At 45.9% G+C, this 25,753-nt stretch overlaps 1 protein-coding gene across 5 annotated transcripts in view; it reads right to left on the minus strand.

Annotated features, from left to right (window-relative positions):
• grik1a (glutamate receptor, ionotropic, kainate 1a) overlaps positions 1-25,753 on the minus strand; it is a 45,583-nt gene that overhangs the window by 15,716 nt on the left and 4,114 nt on the right. For 3 of the 5 annotated variants that reach the window (XR_004766907.1, XM_035433396.1, XM_035433398.1), the window contains exons 2-10: positions 13,943-14,110; positions 12,843-13,100; positions 8,012-8,193; positions 7,081-7,134; positions 6,636-6,809; positions 6,241-6,384; positions 2,859-2,975; positions 603-713; positions 168-371 (exon numbers count right to left, since the gene is read on the minus strand). Coding sequence is in view for 3 of the 5 variants with exons in the window: in XM_035433396.1 (XP_035289287.1) it covers positions 168-371; positions 603-713; positions 2,859-2,975; positions 6,241-6,384; positions 6,636-6,809; positions 7,081-7,134; positions 8,012-8,193; positions 12,843-13,100; positions 13,943-14,110 (1,412 nt within the window). In the remaining 2 variants the exon portion in view is untranslated. The remainder of the gene's footprint in view (positions 1-167; positions 372-602; positions 714-2,858; positions 2,976-6,240; positions 6,385-6,635; positions 6,810-7,080; positions 7,135-8,011; positions 8,194-12,842; positions 13,101-13,942; positions 14,111-25,753) is intronic. The other 2 variants (XR_004766908.1, XM_035433397.1) reach the window with 1 other exon arrangement.

Genomic DNA, 25,753 nt, shown 5'->3' on the forward strand with positions numbered 1-25,753 from the left:
CAGTGTGAGGTGAGTTAGCTGCAGAATCCGCTGCTTCTGCAGAAGCAGGAAATTAAGTGCTGAATAACAGCTAAAAACCAGCGGACTCCACAGCTCTGCGGGACCAGGGTTGCAGGCTCTCCTGGCCTTACAGCCGGCAGAGAAAGGGGGGGTGTGGCCTGACTCACGTGGTCGATGAGCTCCCGCACCATGCCGTTCCACTCGCCCTTGTCGTTCTGCGCCCCGTACTTCCCGTCCGACACCAGCTTCACCTCGTACGCGAAGCCCAGGATGTTCGACAGCTCCTTCAGCAGGTCCAGGCAGTAGCCCTCGAACCTGTCGTTACCGTACAGCTCTTTGTCCGACTTCTTGTACATGACGTACGGGTTCTCCTGCGGAAAAAACCGCGACGTACGCCACAAACATTAAAATTAACTCGATTAAACTTCCCTCTTCCCCGGCATCAATAAGTAATACCTGCCATTTATCCAAAGTTATTTAAAAATTCTCCATCTTCTTCCCAATTATGATTTGCATAATCAATTATGATAAATAATCCTAGCCCGCTTTTTAATCAGTTGCATTAGCTATTCGTGTCTATTTATAATTGATGCACCCCCCACCAGAATAGTGGTGACGATGAGCGTTCTGTTCGCCATGGAATCAGAGACGTTGCCCGCGTCCAGGCTGAGGTCAGTCAAGTTCAGCCCAGTTATGGAGTTCCAAACCGCAATCTGCATCACATTTGACAAAACAAAAACAAAACAAAAAAAGACTGACAGTGACAATAGTCCAACAACAACAGTGGTGTGGGGGAGGGGGGAAAGAAAAGCCAAAATGATATTGCCGTGCTATATTGCTGGTCCACATATGAACATTCCATAAGAAAATTAACCTTAAAATGTCACCTGGATATTTAGGTCCTTTGGCGAATACCACAATTACCTGTGTACCTCCACCAGCTGTCATAGGCCACCTTGTATCCATGGTGATCACAATAAACAAATCTATGCTAATTGCAAAACTGAGGAATTCTAACACAGTCATACAGTCAAGGTAAATGAACTCCGATTGAGAGCTTTTACATCTAACACAGTATATGTGGCCTCATGTACAACTCATATGAACACTGTTCGAGTAACACTGAGCATTTTGTTGTGCAATCTGCAAAGAGACATTGGCCACTACTGTTTAAGTCCTGTCCAGAAAGGAATTTTATAAACACAGAGTAACACAGTATAGTACAAAGAAGAGCGTATTTTAAAGGGGGTATTCAGAGAGGGGGGGTAACATGTAGAATCCTCACTGGACAATAACATTTTTCACAAGGAGAGGATTATGGGAAGGATTTGGTCAGCACCAACTATTAGCAGGACAAGAAATATATTATTAATAATTCCCTGTCCCCAAATAATGCTTTGGACATAATTTGCTTTTGTTTCAAATGGGATAATTCCCGATTGTTCAAATATCTGGAAACAGTGAGAATGAAAAATTAAAACATCTTGCGTGAAAAGTATGTATTTCTATGCTGCATATGTAATGTTAAGCAGACTGAGAACCATAACAGAGGGAGCTGGAGTTTAAACCATTAATCACGGGAAGCCCATCAAGCCTCAGCAGGAGCCCTTTTAAGGAACTGCACGTATCGTACCGGTTATTAGCAGTTAATAGAGGTGAGTTAAATGCAGAGGAGGATATTCTTTCTTCCGCTGACATTAAAAAAAAGTCAACTGACAGTAAATCTGGCTGCTCAGAGAGGATCAGATAGGTGGAATTACAGTAATTATCCCAGAAATCCTACGGGGAGAGACGGCTTCAAATTCAACCTCGCAAAAAAACAAAGAAGAAAAAACCGCTCTCATTTTACACACCGTTTTAATTTAGTTCAGCAACAGCTGTCGCCTTTGGGAGAATTAACCACACCTCAGATTAAGACACATCAGCACTAGAGTGTCAGGAAATGGATAATTAATTTACTAAAATTGGCCATAAACCCTTTTTTTATGCACGCTGTTTGTCATTTGTTGACATTTCCTCGAGATTCGTCCGACAAAAAACGACTTATTTGAACTTAATTAGCCAAAAAGAAAAATACATTAGCGCTGCTTCAGTTAGCGTCCCCTGCTGGCTCTGCGCCAGAGTTTGAGTGTGTGGGGGTGGTGGGTCGGGGGGTGGGGGACTGGGAGGTCGCTGGGGTGTCAAGGGTCAGGGGTCAAAGGTCACGGCACAGCATCTAGGGGGACCCTCTGTACAGACCTTTTTCCACACTTGTGGTTTCCGGCCTGCTCCTTCCACAACACCCTTGCGAAAATCGGAGGGGAAAGAAAGTGCATGAGAGAGTGAAATGGGAACAGGTCGCTTGAACGCGACACACCATTACTTGCGCACCATTCTAGATTGTTATTACACGCATAAAACATAAAAATGGGTTTCAGGAATTCTATAAATTTAACCGTGGCAGAGAGCAGCCACTGCAAATCCCCAGCGATGCCCAAAATCGCTCATTTTCGACGTGTTGTTGGGGAACAGACCTGGGTCAAATATTAAATAAATTTTTTTGGGGTTCAAATACTTTTCTATGCTTTACTGATCTTGTCTGGTGTATTGGAACCAATGAAATACTCTCAAAAAGTGCAAACCCTGCCCTTCTGGTCATCTTGGCGGGCTCAATTACACCAGGCAAGACCAATAGAGCACAGAAAAGTATTTGAATCCAAAACAAAAACGTATTTGACCCAGGTCTGCTGGGGAACTGTGCGAATATAACCATAAGGCAGATGGTTTGTGATGCAGGATCTCTGGTGCGTAAACGGGGAAGTTCGTTTAACCGCAGAATTCTTAACCGGGTGAAAATCTGCAGGAGCGTCCAGACAGACCTCGCTCACCTTCGCCGTTCCGTTCTCCTTCAGGCTGATGACGTCCAACTCAAACTCTTTCCTCAAGCCGTCCGTCCTGTTGAGGAGCACGTGTCCAGTCAGGCCGTCCCACTGTGCCTGAAAGGGGGGGGGGGGGGGGGCACAATCAGCTCACGCTTGCCATCTTTATGTCTTTATCGACAACTGTAGCACCAGGAAGTGCCCTGTGGCCATAGATACCAGTAAAGTCTGTGTCAATTTGAAAATACGCGACAGGAGAAACGGGGTTTGTGATCCATCTTGTGCCGTTTGAAATGCCATTAATGGGCAAATGTGCACGTGCGATTACAGTAAAGACGGCAGCAGCAGGGGGGTTTTAATTAAACATCGATTGCTTTAATTGAATTACACTGTTGATTTTTAAACTGTCCCTAGGATGTGAGCAACCGCACTGCCCAACTCCTCTCCAGCTCTACAGTTCATCCTTTAAGGTGTGAGATTTATGTAGGTTTACGTACCACCGTCCGTTCTGAAACTCAGGGCTTGGCATCGTCTGCGCTCGTTGCTTAAACCAACCTGAGGTGTGCACAGTGCTCAAGATGAGATAATGGCTTGCGTGATTCCCCAGTTAATGGCGAGGGGTGCGGAAGGGAGTGGGGGTGCGGGGGGGTAATCCTCTAGCACATCTGTACCATTAGGCCTCAACACAGATAATTAACACGGATAGGAGCCCCTTCGCTTTCGGCTCATTCACGCGACTCAACGATCCGATCCGTCCTGCCACGCCCTCGGACCGAGCTGACGAATGAAAACGGGCCGTACGTTTCCGGCGGGTCTCCCCGTAAAACACAGGGCCCCCCGCAAGACAGTCCGACTCTATCGGCTGCTCCTGAGACACGCTGTGACCTACCGCCCGCTCGATTCCGCCATTTTCCCCCATCCCCGCGATGAGGAGAGACCAACGTCAGCGCCATCCGCTCAGTTTCGGTGCAGCGCTACTCCCCGTTCACAGTACCCTGAGCGGCCTTCACCCCTCCCTCCTAACACCACTCCTGCAATTACACTGGGCCACCCGCTCCGTGGAGAGCGCGATTATCCTGTTAGATGCCTTTCTTGTTCTCTCGCGAGGAGCACGGATGTTTATTTAATACGCCGCTGTCTCGGGGGAAGGTCGGGAGCACCTCAGAGAATGAGAGAGAAAGAGGAAGAGCGTGAGAGAGAGAGAGAGAGAGAGAGGTAATGAGAGAAAGACAACTTTAATACAGTGATTCTGTGTGTGTGTTGCAGAGAAAAAAATTTGGTTGTGATTCATTCTCAACATTCTCACTCAAAGAGGAGAGTCCTGACAGAGTCCAGTGTACGGTGGCCTTGGTGCACGTAGTGCCTGCAAATTTAGTACATTATTTTTTACAATATGGCATTTTATTCTGTAACGTATAACAGACTGAGACTGAGAGAGAGAGAGAGAAAGAGTGAGAGAGAAACAGAGCGAGAGAGACAATGGCAGGCACTGGGGAGACCACTCTGGAATGAGAAAAAGCGGTGTTGCATCATGGGACAGTAATCTCCCTCCCAGACTTCATAGTACATCAAATATAAAAAGGGGACGATAAACGCAGCACTGCCAGAGGCCACGTGGGGGGGTGGGGTGGGGGGGGGGTAAAATGTACCAAACTCATGGCGTGGCGTATTCTCGCAACCTGGGTAACGCAGCGGAATTTTAAGCAGGGGCCCGGAGCGATGCCGGGGCGGCCATCGACGACGCAAACGGCGTGGAACTGTGATTAAACACACACCTGCGGTGTAATGTAGCCCTGTCCCCATCCCTCAGAAAGAAACTATCTATCACGCAAACCAAAGGGAATGAACAGAGCAGAAAAACATAAAACATTCTAATGGACTGTTAAATTAAATATTCCCGCCCTGTAGCAAAGGCCTGATCTTTTTTTTTTTCCCGCCGCAAAATTAAATTCATATGTGTATCGTTTTATTTTTTTCTTCTTCTTCTTCTTCTTCTGAGAATCGCTTTTTGGACAGCTGCCGGCTCAGAGCCGAAGAAGAGAAGAGCTTACGGAGGGAAATAAAACCGCTCGGCGGTGTCAGAGTCCTGAAGTGAAGCATTTAATACATTCTTAACCTAGAAAACCAACATCCAGTTCTACTGGAAATAAGGTGAATGCGCTATATATACCGCTATATATACCGCTATATATACAAATGCAAAAGAATTGGGCCGGTTGTGTTTTTTATTTTTTCATTTTAATAAATTTATAAATTAAGTGCCATCAACTGCTGTGAAAGTAATCCAGAAAGCACTGAGCTGAACCTAATTTTATTTGGGATATTTCTCCGTGGGCTAGGCAATATCACAGTATGACCTATTTATTAATTAATGTATTTATTTAATTATTTATACCGAGAATAGTGTTACTGGAGTGATGAATAAAATGAAAAATGAAAGGGACTGCTACTTTGCGCTCAGTTTCTTTCGATAGCACTGACGGCTATCCGATTTCAGTTTGCCAGGACCTGCAGACAAACGCCTGGAGTAAAATAGGCTGGCCACAACCTCGCCGATCACATGGCTCGGCCTGTATCTCCACCACACAGCGCACCACACTGGCAGTTAGCGGAGCCCCCTATCTACTCGACAGGCTTCCGGAAGCTTCCGGAGGGAAAAACGCTGGGAACGGCGAGAGGGGAGGGAGACGCGGCTATGACGCTATGACACGGCCTTCGATGGCAGAGCGCGTCTGAGCCGATTGGGCTACTTCAGCAAATCCGGGTGTAAATATAGCGCAACGTGCAGTATATTCATAACCTCGGGAATGCGTATTTTTGCGTCATGGTTACAGTGTGGGGCCCACTGTGAAATATGTGGCGCAGCAGCTGTGTGCATGGTGTGGAATGGGGGGGGTCATGGCATGGGGGGGGGGGGGGGGGGGGTCGTAATACCCTGGAATGCTCGAGACGTGACAGAGGACACGCACGCGAAACCTCCAGTCCTCTCGCACTACATCGTGATGCGTGCTCACATTTCACACGCGTTTCACACGTTCGCACCAGAAGCCGAAATGGCGACGACGGACGAGGAAGCGTATTCGTGTCACCCGTCCGTTGGCACTGGTCCACGCGGAAAATCAAAGCTGCCGTGCAGACAGTCACGTGTGGCAGCTAAACATTTCTTTTGCACCCTGTGTGAACAAGTTTGTTCTAAGGAATAAGCTTGTTAAGAGTTTGTTCTAAGGATGCTGTTAGCCCAGACTATATCAATGCTGCTCAATAACGCAATTCAATGCACCTCTAGTCTCCTGCATTGCAAGCTGAATTGAATTAGCGTGTATGCTAAATTAAAGTATGTGTATGTAGTGTCATTTAAATGAAAAGAGGCGAGGTTACTCACTTCCTTGAACAGATTCATGAAGCGGGGTCCGAAGCGCCAGGGCTTGTGCCTGTGGCACTGCAGGGAGCTGACGGTCATCTGGGTGGAGCGCTGCGCCGCCACGGCAACCATGTACACGGCGTCGTACATCAGGGCTGCCTCTGTCTGCGGAGAGTCGGGACACAGGCCAACGCGAGGCCACTTTAAACAAAGCACTGAGAAGGGCAACTAGACTGGTTCCAGGAATGAACCGGGTGTGAGTTAGTGAGTGAGAGAGTGACTGTGTGAGTGGTAAAAAAGAGACTTTAAACAAAGCACTGAGAAGGGCAACTAAACTGGTTCCAGAAATGAACTGGGTGTGAGTTAGTGAATAATTGAGTGAGTGGGTGGTAAAAAAGATGAAGAGGAGCGTTCACCGTCATCACGCCATCCCGGAGACCCATCACGAGTCTGGGTGGGGCCTGCACACGCTCCATAGACCACTTTTCCATCACGGAGGCCACGTACGGGCTGTCCATGTTGAGTAGGCGGAACCCCGTCATGTTCACTCCGCTGAAGCGGTACGGGTCCAGATCCAGGGCAAACATGTCCTACAAGAGAAACGTCAGAGCTTTCACCCCGAGAAATCACTGCATGCACCCCCTCAAACATTACCTCGCAATAAAGAGTGAATAACCTAACTACTTCCTGCCCAGTTTAGCCCCTGGACTAATAATAAAATATTAAAAACTGAAATTATGACTGCAAAATGTATTTATTAAAAGGATATTATGAAAAAATGAGACTCATAACAGATGTTTTTCTGTCATGTGGCGGTTTCTACATGTCTGAAACGCAAAGTGTAAATCCCCACGTGCTCACCAGAGTAGTGAAAAAGAAGTGGTAATATTCGGTCATCATTCCCATCGACATGATCTGTAAAAAAAAAAAAAAAAACAAGGTCAGCATGTGATAAGCTTGCATTACTGACCCCTCCATGACTGATCCTACACCTGCTGACTCCCCAAACCTTCCTTTCCAAAACAGCAACTCTGCGCTTTGCTTTTCAGCCTTCTATCTGTGCTTGCTGTGCTGAAAACTGGACAATTTTGGTGTTGCAGGGGTCATATTTGGTCTTATATCACATTTCTGAAAGGGAAAGTAGAGAGGTTCTACAGTAGATGTTTGACACAGCAGAGGATTCATTATCTTGGGAAATGCAGAGAGTTTTTTTTGCATCCACTGGTACTTTCACCTTCATTTTAACCATCAAAGAATACCATGCTAACCCTCTAATTGCTTCAGGCTGCAAATTGCTTCAGTGTTAAAGGTGAAAAAGTAGTTTTTCAAAGCTTTCAAACAATTTAAATGAGCTCCAGGGAACATGTTTATGCGAACTAAAATGCCAGCCAGTCCCAGCTCCACGCAAATCCCCACACCTCTACCCATCGCAGTTTGAGGATTTCTTGAAGGCTCTATAGGTTTCTCTTTCATGAGTATGTTTGTGAAATGTTTGATGCATGAAGGCATATCCTAAGGAAGTCATCAGCATCTCAGATAAAGCTTGTAAACAAAAAATAATATACAATTAATTCATTAAAAGCATGCCTCCGCATAGCCTATCTGAACATCCCCCCTCCCAACACTGACTTCTTGTATGTTCAGATATTTTATTACTTTTACGTTACATTTGGCAAATCCAGGAGCAGGAAATGATCACCAGTTCCTAAAACATTCACACACAGAGCTTGAGTGGTTTCGTTCGGTCAATCCGAAAAAAGAGGGGCGTGTCCACACGTCGCGCCACGCCCACCTGCTTGAGGATCTCGGCGGCGGTCTGGTAGGAGCAGTCGAAGATGACGAAGAACTCCTTGCCCTTCTTCATCTCCTTGAGCAGGGGCCGGGCGTCGGCGTTCCCCGGGGGCAGCTGGCGGATCTTCACCTTGATGTTGTACCTGGATGGGGCTTTGATCAGCTCCTGCAGACGCATCAGGCCTTGGAAAAGAACGGAGGGGGAGAAAAGGAGAAAGAGAGAGAGAGAGGGGGAGGGGGAGAGAGAGAGAGAGAGAGGGAGAGGGAGAGAGAGAGAGAGAGAGGGAGAGAGAGAGTGGCAGAGGTGAATAGCACGGAGTGAAGCTGTTGTGGTTCATTTAACGATCACTGAACTTGACAAAATGTTTGTGTGGACAAAAATGAGCACATGCCTTTAATTGAGTGAGTCAAAATGATAGAATTATAGACTTACATTGACTGAATACCAGCCATTACGTTACAGTCACTGAACAAGCAGTTTTCGTCCGGACTTATGAACGCAAGTTATTTCAAGAAGGATATAAAGTACACCACCGCCACTAAATAATCTTAGTAATGGTGCGATAAGAGCTAGACTCAACCAGGTCGTTAAGAAGGTCACGGTAACAAGGCAACTCCCCACAGTAATCAGGTCAGCAACCGTGAAAGGTGACGGTTACTGAACAGTTTCGACACGGCGTCTCCTTCAGCGCTCGACGGGAAGATTTTTGGCGTAGCGCGAGGTCGTGGACCGAGGGGAGCGTCCCGCGGGCGGCCCGTTTTGCGTCGGATCCGGGCGACGGCGGTTTCCGCCATCCTCACTCATTAGCTCGTCGCTAACGCGAGTGTGTGTCCGCCAGGTCCCGACCTGGATATTACACTCCGTGAATGCAATGAACTCCGGGTTCCTGATGAAAGACTTAACCGCAATCAGACACTTCTTCAAGATTGCTTCCCCCGTCTGCCCTCTGTAAGCTTAACCCTTTGAAGAGTACGTTTTAAAAAATATATATATCTGCACCAGCAAATCCTTCATCTGTGGCGGGAGGATTTATCCTTATTTCATATTTCACAGGCCGTTTGTCTGATGGGTAATTCATTCACACGGATCTCACTCTTGAGAAATTCATGCTCCCAATATTAGTCTGTGGGCTGAAGTCGCAATCTGCCTAGCAATCCCAGTGGGTTTTCTAAGTGGTTCCCTCATTTCTTCATTTAACCCTTTGAAGAGTAGGTTTTTTTCAGGAATGTTTTTTTTTCAAAACTGCTATAGAACTCCAGCGTTGTCAGTGTTCTAAAACTTCATTGGTTTCAATTACCAGTAATTGACTGTTACATCATCATTGGAATGTTCAGTTAAGAACATTCTAATTGCGTATTCATGATCTCACACCTTAAAGGGTTAAATTCAATCACGCAAAGTCGTGGCAAGAGAGCTCGGCGCCAGAAGTAAACCAGACGCTATAACGATTAAAAATTAATGCGAGTTTTGATCATAAAGAAAAGAAACACTCTATGGCAGTGATCTTCACTAACGAGTGGCTGGTAATGGGTGCAAGCATTAATTTCAGGCCTGCACTAACACAACTTCAACTAATTAACTATTGGTCTTCAATCAAGCACCTTTATTAGATGAATCACCCATACCGGCCATACTTAGATAAGACTGGGAGGCTGCTGCATTATGGGAAACGAGTACAAGAGTCGGAACTAACGCTTCGTAGAGCTTCTCACTGGGAGTGTAGCCTTCCAGAGCTGTTCCAATTTACATACAAGGCGGAGGGGGGCAGCCCAGTCCATCACGAGGTGTCAAATTCCAGTCCTGGAGGTCCACAGAATTTGCAAGGATTTACAGAGGCACAGCTGAGAATCGGGTTACTGAATCACAATCAGTGAGGCTGAATGCTGTAACAGCACCACTTTCTGTGCAAAGCCTTTTGAAGGTGTGACATCACTAACATGTCTTTAGAGTGTTCTTAACTGAACATTCTAATGCTGATGTCACCATTACTGCTGGTATTTGAAAGCAGTTTAATTCTAGAACACACTGACTTACAGTTTGAAAGAGAAAAAAAAAAACATTCCAAAATAACCTACACTTCAAAGGGTTAAATGAAGAAATGAGGGAACCACTTCTTCCGTTGCCTTAGAAAACCCACTGGGATCGTTAGGCAGATTGCGACTTCAGCCCACAGACTAATATTGGGAGCAGGAATTTCTCAAGAGTGAGATCCGTGTGAATGAATTACCCATCAGACAAACGGCCTGTGAAATATGAAATAAGGATAAATCTTCCCGCTGCAGATGAAGGATTTGCTGGTGCGGATATATTGGTGCGGCTGGTAAACAAGGTACCACAATGACCCCCCACCACCAATCCATCTCCCTCTCTCTCTCTTCAAGTTATATAAGGCTATAGAACAAATAACTTTCTGGGGCTACCTGGCATATATTATATATTTGCTACTGCAGTGTGTTATTGAGGGAGACATTTTTACTAGCTGTCCCGCACAGTGACCCCCTTACAGGAACGAACAGCACAATTTCAAAACCGCTTTTCATCAGATATTGGTTGCCTAACCGGGCTCCTTTAAAAAAAAAACCTTTTGACACCCAAGAGATGCTTCTCCAGAGTAACAGCTTGTCCCAAAATACCCCCTTCAAGAGCCACAGCATTAAACCAAAGTATTATTTCAGCGTGCGCATGCCTGGGCTTCCACCGACAGCCGAGGCAGAACTCTTAAACCCCTCAAATTAAAAGAGCTAAATCAGGGCTGAGATTGCGTACCTGCGCGCTCGACTTCGGTGACAAACGACAAGCAGAGTCAACAGACAACAGCAGCGAAGACATAAAGCACTCCACTCGAGCAAAACAATAAAGAATTCCTTTCCTTCGTTTGTATTCCCCCCCCCCCCCCCCCCCCCCCCCACCTAATTAATTACCTCATTAATTACTCCATTAATTTCAGCATCACATAGCTGCCCCCCCCCCCCCCCACCCCCCACAGTAGGTGACACTACATTGAGGTCAGAACCAGAACCAGACACAGCTGACTAAACCAGTTACATAACTCTTACGGACCACAGAGACAAAATATTCAAATAAAGCTATGAAGCATAATTACACTAACGACTTCTTCTACAATTCTTTTTATTTACTCAGACCGAGGGGGGGGGGGGAGTATAAATTCAAACCAGAACTTCTTCAATCACCCAAAAGCGTCACAAAGTCCCCTTGTGCACACACAAATAGAATCGTCCAAACTAGGGGAGCGTAGCACCAGGACACCAACGTGAAGGCTGACTTTAAAATAAATAAATAAATAAATAAATAAATAAATAAACAGGCGAGTTCCCCCCCCCCCCTCAGCACATATTCAAAATATAAATTCCTTTAATGACCCTGTAATCATCCAGTTTCCACTTGAGTGAGGATGAATCGGTTTTAATAATAAGCTTCAACTGCTGGCAGATTTGGTACAAAGCTTTCCCAATGAACCAAATATTGCATATTAGAAAGTAATTTCTCTGAATGAGCGCAAAGCCGAGACGCATAAATAATTTGAGGCCCCGCGCTAACACGAGAAAAAAAAATCTCGTTCGTGTTCGCGATTCGGGACGACCTTTAACGTAGCGACTGTGACCTTGCTCCACGCTGCAGAGGCAGACTGAGTAACACAGGCAGATGATAAATGGTGTTTTTAAATCCGATTTTCCCCCGCTCTACTCGCCTGTGGACCACCTAGAGCAGGGGTTCTCAAACTGGGGTCCTGCGGGCCCCCCGGGGGGTCAGTGGCCGGAAGCCAGGGGGTCCGTGAAAAATTATAGGCTACATTGCTCTGATGTATATATTTTTAAATTCAGTAAATACATATCGTCATAAAATCATATAAAATATGAATGACAAACTCATAGCCTATACAGGAGTGTGAAAAATATGAAATTATTTGTTCAATACGTAAATGAGGGGGACCATGGAGTCAAGAACAGAAGAATGGAGGCGGACGGGAGAACTGGAAGCGGGCGGAGCTTCCAGTAACCGCAATCTTTCACTTGAACCAGCCCTTGTGTTTGTCTGTGAACAGCAAAGCCACCTGATCGGCTGAAACAAGTCAGCGATTGGCTGCTAATTGTACAGTGGCTCCACTCATTTTAGATGTCATGACACTGGAATTCTTCCATGATTAGCATACGGTGCAGACAGGTAACATTCATACTGACATCGCTTTTTTAGACAGGGATATCCTTCGAAAAGGAAGACTTGCCGAAAAGGTGCAATGCCTCGCTGCTGTCGTGCTGTTCTCAAACCGGGGGGGGGCAATGCGCACCGAGGGCCGGATTTAATGAGACGTCTCACTGAGACTTTGGCTGGATGGTACAGATAATACATTGTGATGAGAATGCGAGTTTGATTGATCCTCCTTCGTCCTACTACCCCCCCCCCCCTTATCTCTCCCCCCCTACCCCCCCTCTGAGCCCTGAGACGAGCAGTGGAGCTCTCACATTTGGGCACTGTGACCTTTAAGGAAAATGCGATGGAATCTGCTCGTGAAAAAACCCATCTCGCGCACTGCTAATCAGCAAAGGATTATGGGATATATCAACCTGCTGCCACACACTCTGATTCAGTGAAGCGTTGCCTGGGTAAAATGAAGCCGGGTTCTGTTTTCTGTCACCATATGTAGCACCAGCGCAGTATAACGCTTAGGGAACTGGAGTAGTAACTGAAAGGTTGCGGGTTCGAATCCCAGCTGAGGCACAGTGTTAACCACAGTATTAACCATAAAGCGCTTAGTGCAGGTTGTAGTGGCTGTAAAAAGCTCTATAATACAATAAAACGTGGCCCCACTTACCGGTGCTGTCCTCGTAAACCACCGTCACGGCCCTCCACTGGTAGAACTGCACCACGTCCAGGATGGCCCGGCTGATGGAGGCGTGCTCGGGGTGCAGGTTGATGTAGAAGGTGTCCCGGTTGTCCACGGAGGGGTGCTTCCAGCGCGTCTGGATGTGCGGCACCTCCAGGGCGTTGCAGATGGACTGCACCGCGCTGACCGAGGAGCTGTGGGAGGGGCCAAAGACCGCTGCCACGCCCAACGCCAGCTGGTCGCAGGCTGGGTGGGAGGGGAGGGACGGGACGGGGCGGGGCGGGGCGGGGCGGGGCGGGGCGGGGGGTGAATGGGATTTAGCGATTTTATAGGTGCATTCTGCAGATATATTGTAAATTATTCATTATGAATTTTCTTATGCATTGTCTTTATATTTCATGCTTTGGCAAGAGTTTTTTTTTTGACATTCCAAAAAAACTTGAAACGAGTGTCTGATATGAGTGTCTCCCCTACATTTTTTACTCAAGGTCAACTTTCAACTTTTATTCGCCAGGAAGTCACTCTGAGATTAAAACATTTTTTTTACAAGGGAGAGCTGGCCCAGACTTAGGCCAGTAAAACGAGGAGTGTGTGTCATATGGGGACACTGGCTCAAAGCTGGTCTCCCGGCCAATTTATTTAGTAAAAATCTTGCTTCTAAAAAATACATTTCACTATTGTACCTGTACAATGGCTGCTTTTTTGGCAAGCACCTGGTAACATGTGGCACTATGCGATAAGTTTCAACACAAAAGAGAGAGCCTCCTCAATGTTGCACTGTTCTGTTGTTCAGGTTCATTGTAGAATGTGAATAAAGAAGACAAAGCACAGATCTCACCCAAGAATAGGTCCGAGTAAAATGAGTCTATTGAAACTCCTGAGGCTTCATTGAGAGCTGATCTTGTATGCCGAAGCACAACACTCAGATTGCATAACAGTCCATACATAATTCAAAGCCATTACAAAGCTATTTTCTGGCACTAGTTGTTGCCACCGGGCGAACATAACAACTTGGTGAAAAGTGGGATAATGTATGCAGTCGGCTGATGGAATCACACAGAAGATATTTCCCCAGATGTGCCGCTCACCTCTTCGCGAGGCTTCAAAGCTGTCGAAGACGTTTATTCTCTGGATGTCGTACGTCAGCGTGGTGTTGGGCATCAGGGTTTTGTTCCGGTTGATGTTGGTGACGGCGAATTTGAAAGCGAGCTCTTCGACGCTCACAGGCTCGTTCTCCATGGTCTCGAAAATCCCTCCTGCGGAGAGGAACGGAGGGAGGGAAAGAGGGGAAAAGTGACAGAGTGAAAGAGTGTAAAAAAAAAAGAGTGCAGCGGTCAGTATATCATCAACCTTTCAGCAGATGTGGAAGGGCATCGGGGAGAACACGGGGAACTGTGGCAGATTGCCCTTTGCATAACAGAACACGTCAAAGCGTAAGAAAGCTAATTAAGACAGAAAATTCAGTCTTTCATGTCACTCAAAAAGTAATTCTTATGAGTGATCCCCAGAATGATTAAATGGGAGCAGTTTTCATTTTTTAAACATCCATGATACAAAAATGGTGATTATATATATATATATATATTTTAAATCCACAGGCACACTCATATTTCAAAATCTGTATGCATGCCTAACAGAAAACATTATGAGCAATATTTTCATGATAGATTGTAAATTAAACAAGAATCACCACTAATCTGTCCGAGAGACATAAATATGCCTTACATACATCCATTAGGAGTGCATTCATCTGCTATGCATACATAACAAACATGAAAATACAAGAAGATTGATATTTTAAAGAGAACATACATCCACATGTTGTACACATACGTATGTGGAAATAGTTGCGCTTATTACCATGGTTACAAAAGGGAAAATGCTCTCTTATGTTCTTGTCTCGCTCCCGGAAAGGCAACTGCACTCGTCTAATTGGCTTCACACGTTACTAGAACTACCTGATACTTTATAATGAGAGACAATTAATGCCACAGAGAGTCAAAAGTCGACGTGTTTGGAGGGGGAACAAATCCTGTGCATTTAAAACACTTCATTTTCTCCAACCTTGCCTTTATTTAAAACCAATTTTCACATCTCTGAATTGCATGCAACTTTTTCATCTAGTAGTATAATTAAACGGACCAAACAGTCCAACTGTGATTCAGACAGTCTGTGTTGATTGTACCTATAAATTATTTGCTTTCAATGGCTTTAAGTGTATTTATCATACTCCATAGGGTACATAAAAGCTGTTATACAAAATAAATACTACGACAACTACTAGCCTACTTTACATGATTAGCGCGTGGCCAGCATTCTGATCCAGACCCGCTCGCACATTGAGTAACATCTTCGTTTCCACCAGGGATACCAATGTTCAGTTGTAACCAGGCGGACGACGGGCTTGCGAAAGACCAAGACAGTCTTCATTCAGGGCTGTGCTTTCTGCGTCGGGTTTTGGTCGTAATAGGAGGGGGGAATTAAAATCATTACAGCACAATGCGCTCGAATGTTTCAATCGCCTCTGCGCAATGGGGTGATAAGGGATGCATTTTTCTCTGCCGCGGATGCCGACGAGTGTGGTAAAAGAGATGAAGGAACGCGCCGTTTCCCCCGAGGACTGCACGTGCTCGCTACAGAACAAAGGGGTTCTGCCGGTTATCGTCGCTCATTCACCAACCCGAGTTACCGGTCGGGAAATTAATCAGCCGCTCACACGCGAATCCACTCTGGAGCGCAATGAACGCCGCAGTCCTTTCTTAAAACTTCTTTCAAATTTTGGATTTTTTAAATGCCATTGTTCCATTTCCCAACGTTGTAATCTACCAAAAAATGAATCATCATTGCCCTTTGTTAACGGAATAGTTCAACCCAAATCTTAAATCATCCTTCTTTTAATGGACGTTAGTGTTTCTCTGGACATACATAATGGCATCTTCATTAAATCTGGCAGGGTTACTTAACGCTCATGTACAAAGCATCCATTTTACTGCCAAATGCCTATTCTTGTGTAATGGTGAAGTAATATAGAACATAAAGAACATATAGGCCTATCCCACACCCACCAAAAACAACTTTCCAGGCTCGTATTTGGTTACGGTGGGTGCCTTGTTAATGGGATTAAGTTCTGCCGCACTGGGTTGAAACACTACGAAACCGCATTTAATGGATTAGCGAGAACTGAAACAAATCTGCCGGTCTGAGATATGCATGAAAACCAAATCAACACACGGACACACAGATATCGAGGGATATTCAGTCTCAGGTTTCTTCGGCCTATGCAAAAGAGACGACGGTTGGCGTTTAAGATTAATAGGGAAACGGATAGCCTCGGTTTCCAGCGCGTTCCAGGGGACTGCGGTAATGGGATTTAAAGCGCGGTTTGCAGAGATAGCGGTTCTGTGATATAGCATTTCACACGGGGCAGGAGGGAAGAAAAGTTAAGCCTGTGCCAAAGTGCCCTGCTGAGAGTATTACGCTGGAAATTTTCACTGCCCGTGAGGCAGTATGGGGGATAAAAACTTCCACAAACGGCGATAAAAAAAGAGCTGGTATGCAGCTGGTCAGAAATTAATCCGTTAAAATATTTATTTTTCTAAAGATTGCTTCTCGGTTGCTGGCTGGGTGGGCCAGGATTCATACGAGGGGGGTGGGACTGAGTCTCTCTCCAGTTCTCCATTGAGCCTGATCATATAATGATGATCCTTTACGCAATAACCCGGTTGGACAGCTGGAGTGATTTTATTTAATTTTTTTTAAACATGCATATATTAAAAAAAACGTTTGATCGTTGTCTATGCTGAAGAAGTTCACAATAACAACGATATGACAGCTTATGAGTTATGAAAGCCCAATAAAACTGGTCATTATGCTGAGTAGACACATTATTTAATGATGTATAACCTCTTAAAACTGCTTCCATCACTGCAAGCTTGTTCTGATTAATTCAGCATGTACACACAATATGGTGAAATCATACCGCATCTTACCATTACATCATTTAGTGTATCAGGTCCCAGTGACAAAGTAATTAATCTCACAACGACCTTATGAGCAATGAAGGAAAAATCAAGCGGTTTTGCAATTCTCCCAGGTTCATGCTCAGCATAGAGTTTCACTAACATGGAGGGAGTATCAACAGACCATAAAACACCCCCCTCAAAATGCAATGTGCCAGAGAATAGGCAGCGGCTGGAAAAGATAGCCCCCAGCAATGGTGAGCTTGGCTCGAAACGCACATTAATTTCCCCCTCCCCCCCTTAAACACAGTACAAAACGATGATATTAAATAGAAACAACTGCTCAGAAGCCCACAGGAATTTCACCGTATCATCTGAAGACTGCGGGCAGCTGGAGGCCAGTCCAGGAGCAGGTCAGTTTTTACAAAGCCCCGTTGTGGAAATAACTAAGCCTTCCCTCAGTAGGACCAGTCAGAACAATTTTCCCCAGAGCCGTTTGCGCATTGGCTGAGCAACAATGTAGTGAAATGGTTGGGGAACACTGGGCTCGCAAGTCCCGGGTTGCAGGTTCGATTCCCAAGCGGCTGCTGTACCCCTTGAGCAAGGCACTGACCTGACACACTTCCATAATCCTGTTGCGTAAATGGACTTTATGAAAAAAGAAAAAATACTGTAGGCTGCTCTGGATATAGGCATCAGCTAAATGCCAAGAATGTTAATCTTGCCGTCCCCAGACAACTACAGGAGCTATCTGACGGCACTCCCAATGACCAAACCACCTATCTGACTAGCTTTGGTGCCAGTTGTCGAGGCGCTGAGGTTTATACTGTACAAATTGGCACTGCACTGCTCCAATAGAGTCAGCTATTTCACATTCTCTAAACAACGAACCCTCGTCCCTGCTTGGTTTGAACTGGACACGAGCGGATGGATCACTGTTGTGACCGGGGGCAAATACATATTTGTTTTGGATTCAAATACTTTTCTGTGCTCTGTTGATCTTGCCTGGTGTGACTGAGCCTGCCAATATGACCAGAAGACAAAGAAAATATTGCCAACGTTACGAGTCACCCCTCATTGCATGAGATCACTGCCTTTTTTTAAATGTGTAGGTCAATCTGTGCCGCTGACAAACTCAGCGCTATACTGGATCAGCTCAATTAGGTCTGAGGGCCACACAGGCCGTTAACTCCGCCCCACCACCCGCCTGCAAACCCCCTGAACCGGGACACCCCTACAGCCACCGCTACCCCTGACAAGCGCAGTCACGAGCGTGGAACTGCTCGTGAGATTGCAATAATAAAAATAAAATACAAAAATAAAAATAAAAAAATTTAACAGGAACGAGAGTGAAAAATAAGTGGGTCGGGGAGATTCCTCTCAGGATATTCTTTGTCAAGCTGACAGCGTTGGAGTTGCAAGCCCAATTCCCTGGACCATTATGCAGCGCTGCCGTCTTAAACTGAGATGAGGACAAATATATTACTAATCGGCATTTATTTGGGCAAGGTGTAAAGCGCTCTAGTGCACAGTTTCTTAAAACTATGGGTTGGGACCAAAAATGGGTCGCAGGAGTGTGTGAGTCTGTAGTCCTCTAGGCTACAGACTCGCACAACCAATTTTTCTAATTTGGGTCCTGATATTAAAAAAGTTTTTTTTTCTAATTTGGGTCCTGATATTAAAAAGTACATAAGGACATAAGAAAAGTGATGACGAGAACAGGTTATTCAGCCCAGCTAGACTCGTCATTCTTTTTTTTAAATCGGTGCACGCAAGAAATAAGAAAAATCTGGTAAGAACCAGTGCTCTAGTGCAAAAACTGAAATGCGTGGGGGGGGGGGGGGGGGGGGGGCATGCACAGACATTTGGAGGGGCAGGTGCTCAAGCAATGAAAAATCCTCCCCCCTTCTGAATGATTGGGTGGCCCAGAGCTGGCAGCCGAAATAGAACCCTCTGAAGCTTAGCATCCTTTTTCCCTTTGAAAAAATAGGATTTTTCTTCCCAGCGACGCCCATGAGTCCAAACCAGACAACCGGCGTAATGAAATGACAGGTATCCGAACAGAAGCTCTTTCAAAGAGCGATGAAGCGAGCATCTCCTTCGCCGATTCAGACTGCCACAGAACAGCGGCCTGAAGATTGAAGAGTGCGAGTCTCTTAACCACTACGGAGGGGAAGAAATGGAACGCCGTCTTCTCTCAGCCATCCATCCCCCCGCTCTCAAATTCAAATTTGAGAAAAAAAAAAAAAACTGTTGTTGACAAAGCATTTGCACGTGCAATGCAAGTGTAACTAAGTACAAAATCATCCCCCAAATAAATGTAATGTAAGTGCATAGAACACATACAGTAATGCTGTCCATAAACATAAATAAAGTCACATATAGACATTTTCATTTTGGGAATTTAGTAAATGCGTTCATTCACCACGGCTTAGTGTATATAACGAGCCTGGAAGAGCAGGACAATAAAAACAGGCACGCAAATAAAACAATGCATGTGAATGCTGAAAGAAATTCAATAACGTCAATTCATAAAAATATTTATTTATATATATATATATATATATATATATATATATATATATATATATATATATCCGTTTTAAAAGGGGCAACGCTCTCTAATCAACATGTCGGCAGTTGCACCCAATGCCATAGCGCCTGAGTCAGTTAGGCAGCAAATCTCCATCTGCGCTCCCTCACTCGGCACGTGAATAGCCGGCGCTACATGCAATATTTAAAAGACCAGCATGGAAAAGAGTCTATATAAAAGATCGTTAGAGTTACCGGGCGCATACAAGCCGGTGATACGTCTAGAGAATTGACACTTTAGACATGATGGCAGCGACGCTGATTTGATTTCGGTCCGGTTTTTCAGCTTCATCTGTGACAGAGAAACTGCCACGGCCGTTTTATTCCCCCCATTAGTGTTAGCGAGAGGTACCGGCGACCTCCCTCTGGAACACTTAAACAGTAAATAAATAAATAAATAAATAAATAAATAAATAAAGGAGTTTGCGAAGGTTCCGTCGCTGCGTCATCGGGAAGGACGCCGAAACCACTCTTTGCGCGCTGTAATATAACAGCCGTATGCAGACGCCGCATTTCGCATTAACCCTAACATTAGCCTAGCACTTTGCCAATTAGAGGATTTATCGGCGTATATAAACGGCTCGTTAAGGCCTTTTATTCTGCCGTCCCCGGTTCAGAGAAGCTGATCTCAGCAGCTTCGCGCAGCACTTACGCTGTTTTATTACCAATACGGACGAGCCAGGAAATAAACACGCCTCATGCACTATTGACATTTATTTGTATGCATTTCTTGCCTCTCTCAGCTTTTCTCTGAACGGACTCTAATAAGCTCAAAATACGTTTGTACTGAGTGGGCTCCCATGCAATGTCACTGACTCACTGGTCTGAACCAATCAGTATGCTTTGTTATGTAGAGAAGGGCTGTCCAAACCTGTTTCTGGGGTATCTACCACCCTGTAGGTTTTCACATCAATCCGAACAAAGCACACTTCATTCAACAGCTAGAGATCTTGTCGAGCTGCTAATCAGTAGAATCAAGTGTGCCAAATGAGGGTTCAGATGAAGACTGACAGGAGAGTAGATCTTCAGGAAGAGGGGTTGGGAAACCCTGCTGTAGAGCAATACTTGACTTGATTGACAGACCATTTAAGCTCCGCCCATCGTTGGTTCTTGAAACCTCTTCTGTTGCCAAATTTTGTTCTCCCTCGTCTTTGGTTGTCGTAAAGACCGGTTAGCATCTCTGGAATCAAACGATTGACTCCCAGCAGGCAGAACGTGAACGTTCTCGCCGAGTTTCTCCAACGTTGCCGCAACGTTGCGGCCGAACGCAAGTGGGACAACGCCCCGGAATCTGGCGCAGTGCTAACCGGCCAATGAGAGGAACTCCCGCCAACCGCCAAGAGGCCCCTGGGAAATTTTCACAGTCGTCTCATTAAACCGCTTAAGCATCTACTTCTCTCGACTCAGGGAGATTTGCGAAGGCTAGGACTGGACTGGCTCATGAAAGCCGGCAGCCTGTTTGATATGTTGAAACGGAGCCCCAGCCAGTGGCAAGGTTTTCAACCGGCATCGGAATTTCACCGCCGCCCGCTGTCTGGTGTTTCAGCGAATATCAACGCTACCGTTAATGTATACTTGGGGAATCAGTTGGGCTGGCCGTGCTGGAATACCGCAGGCACCAGGCGAAATGCTCGGGTTTCGGGGCAGGGGCAGGGGCTTCAGTCAGACGGGGCCTTAGGCCATTGCCTATGTCTATATCCAGCTCTGGGCATCGGTGTTGTGTAGTGGTTTTGGCACCGGCCTTGGAAATCAAAAAGTTGTGGCTTTCGATTCAATACCTATATATGTGTGATATCAGAACGCAGCAATGATTCGTGTATTTTCACGTATATTATGCGGTGTTGTAATATCTTCATAATTTGTTTTATCTCAGTATCTTAGATCTTTGGGATCCGCCTTTTTCCTATGGGAGACCACTGTCACTGGCTTTGTTAAAGTTAGAAAATGCACAAGCCCTAAGCTCCTTCACTCACCATGAGCACACTATTTGCAGCCAAACCTTCTGTACAGTACAGGTATTCTCTATATCAGGGGTGTAATCCAATCAGGGCCCATGTGGGTGCAGGTTTTTGTTTTAGCCCAGCACTAAGACACCTGGCTCCACTTAATTTTAAAGTCTTGAGTGAAGACTTTGATCAGGTAATTAGCTGAATGGGGGGTGTCTTAGCGTTGGGCTAAACCAATAACCTGCACCCACGCCGGCCCTTTTCGGATAATATCAGACACCATCCAGCCGTACTGTATATCTTTGACAGTGCAGGAAAAATGAGAGAGACACACACACACGCACACACACACGCGCACACGCCATGCGGGCGCTGACGCTACCGCGCGGTGCTGATGAAGCGGCGTACGGGTCATTGAGCGCGCGCGATACGGGGCCGTCCTCCGGAGAGCAGAGGATGGCGGAGAGAGGGAGAGAGAGAGATAGAGAGAGAGAGAGAGAGAGAGAGATTCGCCGACCGCGGCACGGGCGCAGCGTAGTGTAAAAATGCCACCCCATTTCCATTTAGATCTGTCTGCGGGGAGCTCCTGTGGCTCCCGACCACCGCCCGCCCGCCCGCCCGCCCAACCGCCCGCCCCCAACAACAGAAAGAACAGTAATCTTCTCCGGGCTGAGATACAGGGGGTGGGAGGGGGGGGGTACTTATTAGTATTGGTTGGACGGATCAATCTTTTTGAGATCATGTCATGTTTTAATGGCTGCAGGATTGTACGAAAGCAGTCTAGCTGTTTGGGGGTGGGGGGGGGGGGGTTATGGAACTGTTGGAGGAGGTGCTAAACCTCCCTCTTTCACACAAAGGGAAAAAAATAAACACAATATATATATATTTTTTGGTTTTCAGCAAAACACTATAACGCTGCTTTTTTTTTTTTTTTTTTTTTTTTTAAGATTACCTTCCTTATGAAAATCCAGGAAAACAAAAAAAATTAAGGTACCGAATCGCTTATTTTAGTTGCAAAGAAGCTACGTGCCTTTCCATCTGTGTTCTCCCCTGGAATTCCCCTGCTGGTACACATCTGTTCATATTTCCTGTGCACTGCAAAAACTGATTTGAGAAAACACATCGAATGGTGCCCTGTGCCCCACCCCCATCCCACCCCTGACCTCTGACCCCCAAAACTACACATCTGTGTGACCCAGTCTTACAGGGGAAACCCTGGGTGCCACTGGAGGTATCCACAGGCTCTAATTAGCCCAATCTCAAAGATCATGTGCTGTGCCTGACCAGCCCACGGCCCCTTCCATCTGATTGGTTCTGAGGCGGCCAATCACATGGCACGGACATTACAGCCAGGACAGCGGCATATGATTGTAATTCTCTCACACTCTCAGAGGCAATGGGAGAGAAATGAGAGAATTCTCTCTCCCTCTCTTGCTTTCTCTCTCTCTTGAAGGCAATGGGGAAAGAGATCTCTCTTTCTCTGTCTCTCTGTTTCTGTTTCTCTCTCTCTCACTCTCACTCTCTCTCTCGATGGCAATGGGAGAAGAAATCTCTCTCTCTCTCTCTCTCTCTCAGTGTCTCTTTGAAGGCTATGGAGGATGAGATCTCTCTCTCCCTCTCTCTTTCTCTCGAAGGCAATGGGGAAAGAGATCTCTCTTTCTCTGTCTCTTTGTTTCTGTTTCTCTCTCGCACTCGCTCTCACTCTCTCTCTCAAAGGCAGTTGGGGGGAAGAAATCTCTCTCACTCTCTTTCTTTCTCACTGTCTCTTCGAAGGCGATGGGGGAAGATATCCCTGTCTCTCTCTCTCTCTCCCTTGCTCTCTCTCTCTCTCTCTCTCTCTCTCTTTGGGAAGGGAGGAGGGGAGACCCTGGGGGAGGGGATCGATAAGCCATTAACTGGCAGATGATCCGGAGTAAAGTAAGGACAGTCTGGACTCGTTAAAGCCGGAGCAATTAAAAGCAGGAAGTGCAGGGGTGGGGGATTACCCTTGGACCAGGAGAGGAGCAGCGATGGCGGTTGCCGCTGATCTGGGAACTCTAACGACCTCGTTAACGGCCTCATTACTGGAGCGAGGAGCGGCTTCTCCGCTGGGAAGTATGAGTGACAGGCACTGGCCAGATCAGCAAAGGGCGGGGAGGGAAAGGGGGGGGGGGGGATCGTTTCGGGAAGTGTGATACACTGTACAGTACACCTACTCGCCATATTCCACCACCTCCCTGTGCGTCATAGCCGTATGGCCGTGCCTGATGGCTGAGCTGCTGATTTTATGTGACTGGACAGACACGATTGGTTACGCCCTGAAAAGTGCACCGCCCTTTGCCAGGCACATAGGGGAGGGGGTACACTTCCTGCCACACAGGAAGTTGACGCGAGGGGTGTGTCCCCACCAAACCCAAACACGGCGCGTGTCAGGCATGCCATCCAAACACTGGCAGGTGTCCTCACACAGGTCTAATAGCCCTCGACAGAGAAAGAGTCAACCCCACCTCATTACACTGCATTACTGGACTCTCATCCACAGAGAACTACGCAAACTTCTTTGCATAAATAAAAATAGCATCCATTTATATAGCTGTGTAAATGTTTACTGAAGCAATTCAGGTTAAGTATCTTGCTCAATGGTGCAACAGCAGGGTCCTTCCTGGGAATCAAACCAGCAACCTTTAGGTTATAAGCCCAGTTCATATCATGCTACACTCCCTACACCTCCAAAGCCACCGATTCCAATGACCCAAATTGGACAACAAGGAATGTGCAGAGTACCTCAGTTTAAATCTGCTCTGGGTGAGGCTACAGGAAGCTTGGTCGTGTTTCTTTTTTCTTGACGGAATCATTTGGATCCCTTTATAAAACAAGCCCACAGGCCAGGCTGACAACTTTTCACCATCCTGTATAAAGGTCCAGAGGGATTAATTCTGAGGGACAGTACATCGCCTTTCGTGTACTTCTAAAATTACCCCCATATCTTCAAACAGGAAATACGCAGCCCGGGCCATTTCTCAGCTAATAAACTGTAATTGGTATTGCTGGACAAAAACTCCCAAATGAATGACCGTAGACTAGAAATAATCTATATTTCTCAATACCAAGTATTTTTTTATTGTGTATGTTTAGAGATACAGGAACTGTTATGCTTTCAAGAAAATTTGTTTTTCAGGTTAATAAACTGCTTGGTAATAAACAGAAAGTTCGGAGGACAAAAACTCCCAAATGAATTACAAGAAGCCTGAATCTATATTTCTCAATATAAATTCTAATTTCTCAACAAAAAAAAAAAAAATGCTTTAAGATACAGCATTTCCAGTAAGTTGAGACCATAAACTTAACCGTGTTTGTGGCCATTCCATCATCGGATGAGACCGGAGTGCTTACCCTGCTGGTTTTGGCGTGGTTTTTGCCTCTCCCACAGGGCCTGTAAACATCTCTGCTCACTCTTATGTGAAATGGAACCCAGCCCAAATGCATAAAAGGGGCGAGCTCGCCTCCCAACGACACTAAAGAACCCTCAACCAAAAAACTTGACGGCCCCCTAAACCACCGGAAGTGAACTTGGAGTGAACGTCCATTCAGAACGGACACACCATTTGAGACCTCCAGCGCACAGGTTTAGACAATTTTACATTTAAAAAAAAAACAAAATTTCATTAGTTTCTATTTATAAATCTGAAAAAAAGGGAAGTATACATCTCTATCTTTGGGCTTCTTTAACGAATGCTTCAACTGCAAGATTCAAAAAGTGATTGCAAGTGGACTTTTAAAATTTAGCTCAATGCCTTTTCTTCTCTTTTTTAACTCCTCTTTACACCTGGGTCACGGTGTGCAGATGACCCGGCTGGATCAGCGTTGGACGCCCAGCTCCACAGACAAACCTATCTGCCCCATTTGTCAGAAGGCGGAAGCCATTATTTAAAGTATTCATCCATAAACATTCGATCTGCCACCAACTCCTCTGGAGAATCCACGTCTTCCAACAAAAAAAAAACCCCAACATCTTAACCCTGCTTCCACAGAATCATCCCCCGATTCAGCACAAGCATCTTTCAGACAAGATGGCAAATTCAATGGCATTTGTTATATTGTATTATAAGAGGGAAAATGTGGTGGGGAAGGGGGGGGGGGCATTGTCTTTAAAAGGAGAATTCAGAAATTAGAATTTCCAAATGGAGTTGGAGAGCAGTGTAACTCTAAAGGGGGAAAGTATTTGAACGGTGCACTCACATGAGCAATTTTGGGAACATCACTAAAATTATAAAGCCTCGCGAAGTGCGAGAAATTTTGGGGAAGTTTAACAGCATTAGCGGCATATGAGGACACGTAAGCTTTTGCGAAGGCTCCACGCATTTTACCGTCGCACCATCCTCCCAGCGTCGTTAGCGAGGAGAGTGAGAGGGACCCGCAGCGC

The sequence above is a fragment of the Anguilla anguilla genome, chromosome 9, assembly GCF_013347855.1.
Source record: "Anguilla anguilla isolate fAngAng1 chromosome 9, fAngAng1.pri, whole genome shotgun sequence".
NCBI lineage: Eukaryota > Metazoa > Chordata > Actinopteri > Anguilliformes > Anguillidae > Anguilla > Anguilla anguilla.